The 13,565-nt window shown below is 39.2% G+C and overlaps 1 protein-coding gene across 1 annotated transcript in view; it reads left to right on the forward strand.

Annotated features, from left to right (window-relative positions):
* Positions 1 to 13,565, forward strand: part of SLC9A9 (solute carrier family 9 member A9) — a 608,786-nt gene that overhangs the window by 494,747 nt on the left and 100,474 nt on the right. The window contains exon 14 of the mRNA XM_033212402.1: positions 229 to 308. Coding sequence (XP_033068293.1) covers positions 229 to 308 — 80 coding nt within the window. The remainder of the gene's footprint in view (positions 1 to 228; positions 309 to 13,565) is intronic.

The following is a 13,565-nucleotide window of genomic DNA, read 5'->3' on the forward strand; positions in this document are numbered from 1 at the left end:
GGGATTATTAAGAAAAGTAAATGTTGAAATACTCCAAAAGGGTCTCATCCACATAGCAAGATTTATGAGCTCATTTGCCTGGCAACTGCTTCACCATTTAGATGAAAATGCCTATACTTAGAAAGGTTTTTTTAAATGTAGTTAAATTTAATTTGGTTTGACATGTATTTTTATATTAAAATGTATTTGACTATTTACCCATTGCCTTTTTCTATTGTTTCTCCCCAGGAAGCAAATAACTTGGATAAAAACACGACGAAAGCAGAGAGTGCTCGGCTCTTCAGAATGTGGTATGGCTTCGACCACAAGTATCCTTTGATAATAACAATCTCACAGATCCTGCTGCAGGCAGAGAATTACTTTAAGCTCTTAATCATTGAAGTGTGCACTCCTGCTCTTCAAGAAACACCGAAAGGTAAAGTGAATTCACAGCCAAACTTATAACAAGGCATGATTTCATAAAATAAAAAGCAGGGTAGTCCATACTTAAGTGTTTCAGAGAGCTAAAGTGAAACTTCTCAGAGTCAAATTTATCTAGTGTTTTCCTGACTATAATGCCAGTTGATAAAATCATATAGTCCTGAAGAAGCTGTTTTGCTGTTTTTACCTTTGTAAAGCTCCTACTTCTGGTCAAATTGGTCAAATCGGCCTGCTTGATTAAGGGCATTGTATGAACAGTTTCAGCAGCCTCTGGCCAGGGTAACCCAGCCAAAGCTCCTGCACCCTTCTCCCAGGAAGCCATTGGTGTGCTTTTGTTTCATGCTGTAAAAAATGAAGGAGTGGAAAGGAGTGGGGACAGGGGACAAAAATAAATGGGCCAAGGAGATGAATCCAGTTCATCAGAGTTCATCATAAAATAGCACCGCTTTGTTTTCCAGGCAGACTTGAATGAGCTTTTTCCAGTGAAGGGCAATTTTAAAAATCTGGCAATCACTGTAAACATAGTAGCTCAGATATACCTTGCCATGTGATTCGTGGGGCTAAGTCAGGCCTGAAGTGTTTTGCCATTGTGAGCTGCAGTAAGCAGTCTGTCTCTAATCCCAGGCAAAAGCTCCAAGGAAGAAAGGAAAGAACGGCACTGTAAATTGAATGTGTTGGGTCTTTGTAACTAGTTTTCCAGTCACAAATCCCTCTCCTTTCAATGAGAAAATGTCAGTCACTGGATGATTTTAAGTGCCTAAGCAAAAATGATTAAAACCACAACAGATCAATGGGAGAGGAGGAAGAATTAAGAATAGGGAAAGGAAATTCAAAGAATAGGTGAAGAAAAAGAGGTGAAAATGGACAGGGAGAGGAGGCAAGAGAAATATAGGAAATTTACAGCAGGAAGGAAAGGAAAGCAAATTAGAGGAATGACTGGAAAATAGAAAGCAAAAATTAAGAAAGAAGTGAAGAGAAACCAATTGAAGATTGCAGAGATAAGCAAAAGTAAAACAATGTGAGAATTAAAAAGCAATTTTGCAAAAGTAGAGCATTCCAAGAATTATGAAATGGTGATGTGGAAGATAGAGGGTTTTTGAGGTTAGAGTTTGGTTTTCTTCAGAGCTCTGTTACCTATGGCCAGATACCCTTTCTTGCTCAGTCTTCAGTTTTATGGACAAATGTAGGTTGCCACCATCTTGAGAGAAGTCCATCTTAGCCATTAATTATTTCTTAAAGGTTCTGGTATCTCATTAACTACCTGAAAACTTTCTGATCTCTCTAAGGGAATCTAGTTCTTAGAAAGTTATTGCTGGTTTTTGCTCCTGGTTGATCTCTCTTTGGAAGTAGAATTTGCCCCTGCCATTGCTTTTAAGTATCTGATAACCCAGTTTGTTCAAAATTATAAAAATTTGACTAAAGAGTAAACACAATGAGATGTACAGAAAGAACTCAGTAAATCAGAAATGAGATAAAAGATGTGTTTGTTCAAATTCTGACAATGCTATGAAGAAAGCTTTACAATGAAGAAAAGGAATAAAGTGGAAAAAGAAAAACAAACCTTGAAGAAAAGAAAATAAAAGTTGGAGCCCATCAAAAATTTCAGCTTAGGGCAGTGACACTAAATTCAGATGATGTCATAGTTTTTGTCTCACTTTTCATTAGGGGTTTATTTCCATATGATTATAGACAGACTAGCACAAATAAAAGCAGATTTACACTCTCAGTCATATCTCTTCTCATGGTAGTTTATCCTCCTGTACATTCATTCTAGAAATTGCTATGCTGCCACCACTACACAAATATATATTCACTTGGATAATGAAGTTTTTGTATCTTAGCTATGCTCTGAATTTATACCTAGAGAGTAGCAAGCAAACAGTTTCAACTATGTGGCCTCTAAATATATCTGTTATTTTAGAGCAAAGTATCCATTTGGCATTTATGTTCATTCTGTTGCTCACCCAGAATCCAGGCAGTGTGTCCTTTGAACCTCGTAAGTTAGGCTATGCCAGCCACCACCAGTGTGGAGATTAGCCCCTCACCCTGAGATCAGTTTGCTGGCCTGAACCAAAAAGAAACTGTCACAAGGCTGAAAGAAACTGGCTGTGTAGTTTGGAGCTGTTAAAGTTTCATTTCAGTAAAAATGAATCATGCAAATGAGGTATCACAAATAATTATTGACAAAAGAAAAAGAAGAATATATAACTTCATACACACCTATATCAGTCAGGGTTCTCCAAATAAACAGAGTCAGCAGAAGTGCTTTACATATCTATACATACAGATTTATTTTAAAGAATTGTTTATACAGTTGTGGGGGCTGGCAAGTCCAAAATTTGCAGAGCAGGCGCTCTGTCTGGAAATTCAGGCAAGAGCTAATACTGCAGTCCTTAAGCAGAATCCTTTCTTCCTCAGAAAAGCCTAAGTTTTGCTGTTAAGTCCATGCAACTGATTGGATGAGACCACAAACCATATTGAGGATAAACTCCTTTACTTAGTGTCAACTGCAGATATTAACCACATCTACAAAATACCTTAGGTGTCAACAATGACACCTAAGTTAGGGTTTAAATGAATAACTGGGTAGTCTAGCCAGGTTGAGCCATAAAACTAACAGTCACATCACTGAATTTATATTCAATTAATGCTTAATATTCAGACTCAAAGGTAGAAAACCCCTCTTAATTTACTATTATTATCAATAAAACCAGTCACTCACGTAGTTTTGTTTTTTTCTTTTTCATAGCATAAGTAGTACATACATACCTTCCCCTAAAAGTTTTCCAAAAACTACAGAATAAAAATTATAAAACTTAATATTCAATGATGATGAACAATGCCAAGCACTGTGTTCAGTGCTTTACATTTATTACTTCATTCCACCTCCCCAGCTCTGCAGGAGGCTGGGAGGGTCTAGAGATGTAAAAACACAAGTGTACTACTGATTGGGTTGGCCTCTGCTGCAACAGGGGCTCCCCTGTTGGAAGGAAGCCTATGGTGCCAAAACTGATGATTAATTAAGATTCATTATGATTCAACGTGGGCACTAATTCCAAATTATGGAGTACAAAGAAGACACTGATAAATGGGGAGATGAGAAAGGGAACTAATGTTACTGAGTAGCGATGCTTTGCCATCAGGCATGTTATTTTAGTTCTCTTCATTTAAGCACTCTTTTTGTTTTATTTAATTCTTACAACCACCCTCTTTGATGTGGAGGAAACAAATTCCCAGATAAATAACTTTGTTTCTATAGCTAGTAAGGGTCAATTTCACGATTCAAGCCCAGATTAGTCTCACACTAAAGTCCATCAAGACACCTAAATAAACTTGATTATTAACAATTCTATGTCCATGATACCTCTTACTCTACCTACAAATCCTCATGTCTCGGTATGTTCATAAACTCACCATTAAAACAATGAATAATTAGGACTCCTTACATGATACAGTCCAGAGCTCACATCTTGAACATTTATTGGCAATATATTGGTGTGATAACAAGGTTACAGGTTTTTGTTGGTCACCCGGAGAGCACCACTATGAAGGAGTCCCCAACTTCTGAATCAGATCCTCAACTTTTTAGGGGTAGAAAGTTAAATATTCAAAGACTCCAAGAGTGGTTCAGTCTGATAAAAGATGGACTCACTGTAGCCAAGCTCAAAGGAGGCAGTAGTACATACCAGACACCAAATTCCTAAATCGCCAAATCCCCATCGTGGAGGGGAGGTATGGGCAGGGGGAGATACTCTTCAGCCATAAGAAGGCTCAAGTCAGTCTGATCCCTAGAGCCCCTCCTATCCTACTCTTTCCCCCTGGCTCACTCTGCTTCAGCTACCCTGTCCTTCCTCAGGCACACCAAGCACACTTCTGCACCCAGGCCCTTGCACTGGCTCTTCCCTCAGGCATTTGCTTGCTTCCTTCTTTACCTCTTTAATTCAGCTTGTCGGTGAGACCTTCCTGGCTGTATATCTAAATGTCTAAAAGGAGCTAACTCTCTCACTCCTTCCTGCTTTATTTTTTTCACCGTAACACTCAACCACCATCTCATACAGAATGGACTTTGTTTTAATAGCGTCCTCCAACCAGGATATGTGCCTTCCATAGACAGAAATTGGGTCTGTTTTCATTCCCTGGTATGTCATCAGGGCATAGAAGAATTCCTGGCAGGGAGTGAACACTCAATAAATATTTGTTGAAGGAATGAATGAATCAATTAAGCAAGCAAGCAATATTTTCTATCCAGGGCACCTTCATTTCAGGCATTGATGTAGCAGGAAAATCCAATTAATTATCAGAAGGCGCTAAGTGAGTCTGAAAGCAGAGCAAGAAAGAGTGGATAATATTAATGTTTTCATCCAGGCTACCCTGTGTAGACCCCCAGCCTAAGTGTCTCACTCCCTAGACAGGAACAGCCACTCACAGCAGACTTAAATCCCTATTGCTTGAGCTGACCTCCTTCCTGTGGTTGGTCCCTCCTTTGTTAGGTTTGATTAGTACAACGATCTGGCACATTCAAGCCTAGCTCTGGCTTAGAAGCCATTCTCTGAGTGACGTTGAATACATATGTCTTATCTCACCAATCATGTTGATTTTATTATAACAAACTCAAAATTGTAAAGCCACCTATCATCCTCACTAGCAATCTCTCATAATGAGGAAGCAAGAAGAAATCAATGCCCCCTTATTCATGTTTTAAGACATCAGATAAAATTATTTGCATGGATTCGCAGTGTTACAGCTGGTATGAGAACCTCATGTTGCCTTATTCATAGGTGACTAATGATGTTGCTTGACTATCTCCTTTCTAGAGTCTCTTTCCATTCTCTCATTTACCATCTCTCCCCTTAAACATGTGTATAAATTAGCCCTACAAATGTGAATGACACAGGATAAGAATGACCTTTTCCAAAATAAAAAGGGCAGCCTAACATCATTTTTAGCATTTCCTGTATGCCAACATCAATTGAAAATAAGGATTCATTATGTGGTTGCCAACATTTTATAAGTGTAAAGAAAGTGCAAAGAACAATGGATTGGCAAGTTGACACAGTGACAGAATTACATAAAGCCACATGGATGGAGATTTCCTTCCCATCACTGGTTGGAATGAAGGGTGTGCTGAGGTATTGCCAACAAAATGAAAAGCCCACAGCAGGATGTGTGGATGCTGAAAATGCTTGCATTTCCCATTCTAAAGGGTCTGGCAAGGAAAGTGGCAGGTACCAGACCCCATCTTGTACAGGCTAAGGCAGATTGGGAATCCACCTCAAGAAATGTAAACATAAATATCAGGGGCATTCAAAATGATACTTGGAAACCACATATTAATAGATTTAAATGTAATGGCATTTTAGTCTTAACTAAAAAAAAAGAAAAGAAAAACCTTCCCCTCCTAAAACTTGACAGAATTTTTTATATCCCACACAGTCATGCTTATTTTAAGTCATAGGTATGAATATAGTGAACAGCAATTTCCATTTTAAATAATGATCCTGTACTGCAGTTTTTTCCCTATCCTGACTAGCTGAAACACCCATGAATTATTTATTGGGGTCGTTTGCTGTGGCCTTGTGAATGACTTGAGTTTACTTCACAAAAAACTCTCAGAGGAACAAGGAATGTTATTTCTGTGATCCCAGTTTTATAAATGAGGTAACTGAACCCAAGAGAGGAAAAAGGCACATCCAAGGGTACTGATGGACTTGGAGCCAGTGGTTGTAATCAGCAGAGAACAGGCTGTGTCCACCTAAGCAATCCAAGGATGCCAGTTCAGGTGGCCCATCCGGTGAGTTCTGGTAGCTTGAACATGAGTGTGATGCTATTTTCATAAGTGTTCCTAGTGTATAATTGGTTGTTTTAGTCTGATAACTTCTTTGGTGGTTCAGCAAAAGCCTCCCCCGTCTGAAGGAGAGGTGTGTTTTACTTTCAGTAGCAAGCAGGAGAGATAGCAGAGGATGTAAGTAATCTTTTGTTCAGTGGATACTTTGATTGCCCACTATGTGGAGGCAGTATACTAGGTACTGAGGATAGTCATGGTTGACCCTCACAAAGTCTTGCTTTGTACCTCATGGTGGCAAAGTCCTTTGAAATCACAGGTGGTCCCTAGCACGGAAAGGAAGGCACTGGCATCATCAGAATTTCATGGGGGGATGAACTCTTTAGGGGAGCCAAAAATTAAAATCATTGGTAGTGCTCACTTGCAAAATGTAAAGATAACTCCACAAGTAGTTTCAGAAAGCAACGAAATTTCAGAATATTTGAAGTAAACATAAGCAATCAGCTTCCTAAAGGCTTTTCCTAAACACATTCTCTGATGGCATCTGCACGTGAATATGCACATAGCATGATAACTGCTTCTCCCGGGAAACTGGCTGTAGGGAGGAGCCCAGCTTGCATTGGGCTGCAATGCAGCCATCACTCCCATCCCCTGGTTAATAACACCTAGAATACTATTATTATTTGGGGGTATTTAGGTTGGCTTTTGGTCATCCATATCCTCATGGGTGCTGCTGTAGAAAAATCTCATAGAAAGTCTTTGACTTAGCACCTAAGTGAAGTGGAATTAAAGCTTCCTGAAAGAGGCTGGGTTCAGTGGCTCAACTCTATAATCCCAGCACTTTAGGGGGTGGCAGCAGGAGGATCAATTGAGCCCAAGAGTTTGAGACCACCCTGGGTAACATAGCAAGACCCCATCTCTACAAAAAAAAAAAATTAACTGAGCATAGTAGCATGCACCTGTTGTCCTACCTACTAGGAAGGCTGAGGCAAGAGGATCACTTGAGCCCAGGAGTTCAAGACTGCAATGAGCTATGATTTTGCCCTGCCCTCCAGCTTGGGCAACAAAGTGAGAATCTATCTCTTAAAAAATCCTGGGAGAAAACATCAGCTTCTTCCTGGACTCCTGAGTTCTTATGATTTTTGGGTAGGAATCAACACAGGGGAATTTTAATAGTGTCTGGAAACACGTGCAGTCTTTTGTTCAGGTAACAACTTGGATCTTCCATAATTTTTTCTTCCACATAATAGGAATGATACATACTATCCTCTGTTTTGGCTGAATCCATCAGAAAATTTGGCTAGTTATTAAAACAGCTTCCTACTGATGGCAACTGATTCACTGGCCTCTCAGAACCAACACATTTAAAACAGTAAAATAGTGCAGTTTTCTCAAGACTCTATGGCCTAAATACATTGCACTATTCTTTAGTCAGTATAAAACTCTTCCGGAGACCTGACAAGTGACTACAAGTATGACTTTATGAATTGTTACCTAAATACAATGGATTCCCCACTGTGATTATAAAATCTTGGGGTCCCAAGATAGTAACTGATTTTCGTACAATGATCCTGGGATGCTACATAAGCTTTGGCATCTCTGCTTTGTTTTGCTTTTTTCCCTGGAAAAGTTTTAATAATATTTCTATTAAATGAAAATGCTTTCATATTTCAACTTCACTTTACACAAATGATATGAAGATCTAGATTTACACAAATAAGAAATCAGAAGGTTGCTCCTCCCCTTGTAGAATGGATAAAATAAATTCCTTTAAATCAAATTAATTTATTATTTTCTAAGAGCAAAACACCATATTAGACTTTCCTCATTCATTTATTCATTCATGTATCACATTTATCAAGTCTACCACATGCCAGGCACCATCCTGGGCACTCGTGATGCACCTGTAAAGAAATTCCCACAGAGCTATCATTCCAATATGGTTCTGTTTCAAAATTTCTGATTTACGGAGATCTTTTCAGGAACACATCTATGGTATAAAGAAAGACACAGACATTCCTCTAGTGGTTTTTATCAAATGGAAGAAAGTCTTGTTCTGTGGCCAGAAGTTATTTATTTGCTATTATAGCCTATCTACTTACTAGTTATGTAATTTTAGGAAAGTTATTTAACCATTCTGTGTCTCCATCGCTCATCTGAAAAATGGGGATAACGGAAGTCCCCACCTCATGGCTTTGTTTTGATAATTAAATGAATTAACACAAAACACTTAGAGCCGTGCTCAATACACACATTATCATTATTATTTCTACCTCCACAAGTCTTAAAGAGAGGCATCATGTAATGTGTATAATATTGTCATTTATTATCTGAGTGACTAAAATTTCCATTATTTTATATACTGTAATAATTTTTAGTTGCAACAGCTGTATTTTAATACCATTTCAAAGTCTTTAGTTTCCATAAAGGAAAGGTTTCACTTGGGCTATAAATCCGACATAATTCTTCTTCTTTGATTTTGAGTAAATGGATGGAGCTGGGTGTTAAGCTGTTCTTTTGTGTCCTCTGTTCTGCACATGCAGTTGTTTCATTTATGACTTTTCTAACTTATAGTCCATCATCTCATAGTTATTTTTCTGGAAATTATACTACAGATAGCAATTTTGACTTGATAGAGAAGTGCAGCAATTTTTCTCTTCCACAATGAAAGCAATACAAGCCTTTGATGATAATTATTCCTCTTGTACCTTACTGTGATAAAGGAAATCTTTCAATTGCACCTTTCAGGTGAAGCCATGGTGTTTTGTTATTAGCAGTGTGGTGTTATATTGAAGATTTCTAGGTCAGTACTGAATCGTTTTATTAGGAAAAAAAGAGAAAGGAAAGATGATAGGGCTTAAAAAATGTGTACTACCTTAATACTGCCAGTATTGAATTTAGTTTTAATATTTCTTTCTCATGAAAAAAGAGTAGAATGTTTAAATGTCCTTTAATTGTTACTTGGTCACTCCTTTTCAACTGTAGGAGCCAAGATATTTGCAGGCTGCCAACGAGCTATGAGCTACCAGAGACACATTATCAGCATGGGCCATGGCTGCCAGCTTCACATATTACCACTGCCAGTGAGACACAGTCCTGGGTCTAGCTCACAGACTGCAGTTATTCAGCATTTGTCTGCATGTGAAGCTGTGATAGACATCACACAGAGTGTTGGGCAGACATGTCTCTTCCCTAATTAACGTTCACTTCACAAGGTGGTGATTCTCAACGTATGTCAAACCAACTCATGAGAAAGAGCAGGCAAAGAGATTATTATGCTGGTGATTAATAGAGGAAAAGCTTGTTGAAGAAATAAATGCTTTTCTTCCAGTCATGTGGGAAAGGGTCCATAGAGGAACTGGGATTTCCTAACATGAAATTAAAAAACCAGAAGGGAGGAAGAGCTTTCTAAGAATAGGGAGTGACATGGGGAAGGTCCTGTGGTGAGTGTGGCATGAATAGATGTGAGAGAGCCTGAATGACCCACCTGAAAAGTCAGAATTACAGGAGAGAGAAAAGAGGCAGACTCGAGGGGCAATGAATAAGCCTTTGAAGTCAAGCGTGAAACCCTTATTCCCAGTGCCTGGTGTGATCAGAATTCTCTCTTGTTGGTTAATATTTTACATTTTTTTGGTTACTCAGGTGGCTAAAGGTAGAGTGATGTGGTACAGGCTAAATTATCCTTTCAAGTTTGCTTTCTGTCACAGATCTTACTGCTGTGAGGCTTCGATTAGTTTTCATATTTCTTCCCCCAGAAAAAGATAATTATTCTATTATATTTTATTCAATTATTTTAACTAAATTGAATTTTAATACTTCTTCCTTAGGGGGAAAAAAGGCTTCTGCCTTCTTCTAAGCCACAAAGATAAAGAAAGAAATGGTGATTGCCTTTAAGATGCCAGCATCCTAATGAGGTAGATTGGTGGCACCATCCACCAATGCTGGGAGTGATCACAAAGTTCTGAGCAAAAAAGTGTTTTCTTAGTTTGTTCAGGTTGCTATAACAAAATACATTAGACTGGTAGCTTATAAACAATAGAATTTTATTTCTCACAGTTCTGGAAGCTGGGAAGTCCAAGATGAAGATCCCAGCAATGTCCATGTCTGGTGAGGACCCGTTTCCTAATCACAGAATTCACTTTCTTGCTCTATCCTTATGTGGTGAAGAAAGTAAACAAGCTCTCTTAGGCCTCTTTGATTAGGGCACTAATCCCATTCATGAGGGCAGAACTCTCATCACCTAATCACCTCCCAAAGGCTCCACCTCTTAAGGTGATCACCTTGGGAGTCAGGTTTCAATGTGTGAATTTAGGGGGACACAAACATTCATACCACAGTAAGTGCTATGGAAGCCAGAGAGGGGTACAGCCAACTAAACAGCTTTGGAGAAGCCAGGAAGCCACACTGAAGTGACTTGGGAAGTGGGTAATAAAAGAATAAGAATCTGTGAGAAGCAGGGCTGAGAGTGTGAAGGACTTTGTGGCAAGGAAACAGCTCAGGCAAAAGCCTGAACAGGGTGCAGAGTGTTCAGAAAATGATGAAAAGTTCAGGGCAACTAGTGGGAAGGGAAACCAGGGAAGTATCATGTGCACAGCTTGTGGAGGACTACATGCGTCACGGTTAAGAAAATGGATTTTATTTATTGACAGCAGGAAACCAATGCAGCACTTTAAGCACAGAGCCACAGAGTCCTGTTTGTTATAATGCAGAGAACTGGTGGCTGTATGGAAGCTGATCTGACAGGGAGAAGAATAAACTGAAAATAATCCATGATCCAGGACAGCTTCCCTGCGAAATACCCACCAGTTTTCTGTGTGGATAAAAATGTAGACAAATATGTTTCATTCTACTTTGAAAACTAGTTTAGAGCATTCAGTGTGTTCCCAATATAAATGAGTTAATATATAAAAGTATCATTAAGAGATTGATTCTTAAATTTCCACTACTGAAAATTATCCAGTGGTGTCATTGTTAGGACCAGGGTCTCACTAGAATATTTTTTAGCTAAAAAGCCAGATCAGTCTCTACGCTTGTCTTCTAATATTTCAGTTTCCTGTCCATAGTCAGAAACTGGAGAATTTCAACTAATCTAACAAAAGGTTTTAACTAATCTAACAAAAGTATCTGAATTGCAATTCATTTTCAAATAAAAAGTTGTTTTTGTTCTTAAACTGATAAACTAGAATGCCACCAGCCCCTGAGCCACACTCAGCTTCCTGGGGCAGCCTCTTGCCAATAGTGACTGGCACTGTGACCTTTTACATGTAGGAGAAGCATCAGAGAGCTAACCTTTTTCCAAAGGAAACAGACACATCCTGAAACCATTGCCTTTGACATCCCTTGAAGCCATTTCCTTGGAATTCCTTGAAATCTACCAGTGTATTAGGTTTCACTGACCTGTTGCCTATAAACATGGCCAGAACTGATTTCTAGCTCATTCAGGCTGCTAAGCAAATCTTCCCTTAATCCTTTAACATGTGTTTAATACCTCAAACAGGAAAGACTGTAGCAGCTTTATTTCCTGACTGCCCTGTCCCAGCAACTGCAAACACCTCTTCCCACATCCCTCGCTATGGACTAGCCCTTGGGTTACAGGTGTCAAACCCTTTGCCTTTCCTTCCACAGGTTCATGTAGACACAGAATTACACCTGGAATGCCCAAGAGCAGCGAGTGGGTGTCAGTCATGAGGGGTGGCTGACCAAGGCTGGCTGTGTGCACCACAGACTCTGGGTGCTGAAGGAAGAGATGTCCCCAAAGTACCCCTAGGCAAGTGCCCCACATGGTAAACAACTCTAGCGGTACAAGCTGAGAAGTCTGGTATTTAATTGGCTTGGCCAACTTTTTTTCCTTTTTTTCCCCCTTAGTCTAAAGTCCTCAGGCCTTCTCTGATCTGAAATATTCAGAAGATGAACATTATGGTAATTGGTAATTGTACAAGCACTTTGCAAACATCAAGTGCCTCATAAAGTTAAAATGATACTAAATTCAGTGACAGGTTTATAGGCCTGAAGGCCTTCAGACTCATTTTGCAGATATAAACAAAGAATTTTATTACATTTTTATTATTTTTAAATTCTAGCTGATTTCCTGCTATATTCAAGGTTATGATGAGCACATAAGTCTCTTCTCAGTCCACAGATATGCCTTATTGAGAAATCTTCCTCACCTCAATCTTCAGCTTCTACAAATCCCACTCTTTGGAAGATATCCCACTGTGGAATGGGTACTCCCCTCCACCATCAACTGTTCACCAAGAATCCCTCTCCTTGACCTTCCAACAAACAGAAGTTGATGCTCTCCAGCTGAGGCCCTTCCTTCCTGGCCTAGCCTTTGTAAGAACTGTTTGTGTTCCTGTTGGGAACTACAGATTAAATCCCTGATGAATGCACCTATCTTTCTTGCTAGCTCAGTCTTTTGCAAACCTTTGAAAATGTTGTCTAGGCCATTTAGAAGAGACATAATAATATTTAAATCAGGGATTTTCAAACTGCTGATTATAACTCCTTAGTGGTTCTCACAAGCAATTTAGTGGGTTCCTAACCAGCACTTCTTAATAAATAGTAGACTAGAGAAAATATCACAGTGCATTGAGAAATTAGAAGTAAGTTTTATTTCATAAAACTTGTTTCAGGGGTGTGTGCATGTACACTGGGTTGTGATATAACATGTATGCCTTAATGGGGTCAAAATCTAAAAGCTTTTAAAACCTTGATCATTGCTGGCATAAAATTCTTGTGTAGGAACTCTCAGGCCTTTTCCCTAATTGCTTTAAGCACCCAGCAAGTTGAGCAAGGAGCCATAAGAACACAAAGAGAGAGAACCCTCAAATCCAGGTTTATTTTGGAAAAGCTAACAGTTGTTGGTGGATTCGAGCTGGACTTTGAGAAAAAGATGGAATTTTACTAATAGCAACTGGAAGAAGCCGAATTAAAGGCCAGATTCGGGGGAGAGAGAAGCAACATGGAGCTGTGGACAGAGCAATGAGTTTGAAGATCTAGCTGCTAGTCATCCCTCAGCCCCTCAGCTGTGAAACTCTAGGTTCCAGGCCTGCCCTGAGCCACTATTTTCTAATCTGTAAGATGAGTATAATCATATCTGCCCCACAGAGTAACTGTAAATTTCAAATGGAAAAAGGTGAATGAAACCACTTTGAACACTAGGAAGTACCAAACACACAACATACACGTTTTCTTTTTCTAGACAAAGCAAAGGTCACAAGTAAAGGTGCAAATATGGAAAACTGTTGTGTGTGCTTGGGGTTAAGTGAGGATTGCAGCTTGGCACATATAAGATTGGCCAAGGAGGAGAGACTAACAAGATGTGTTCAAGGAAATCTGAAAAGATTTTGAGTATCAGGTGAAG

This window comes from Trachypithecus francoisi, unplaced genomic scaffold (assembly GCF_009764315.1).
Source record: "Trachypithecus francoisi isolate TF-2019V2 unplaced genomic scaffold, Tfra_2.0 Lachesis_group0, whole genome shotgun sequence".
Classification (NCBI taxonomy): domain Eukaryota; kingdom Metazoa; phylum Chordata; class Mammalia; order Primates; family Cercopithecidae; genus Trachypithecus; species Trachypithecus francoisi.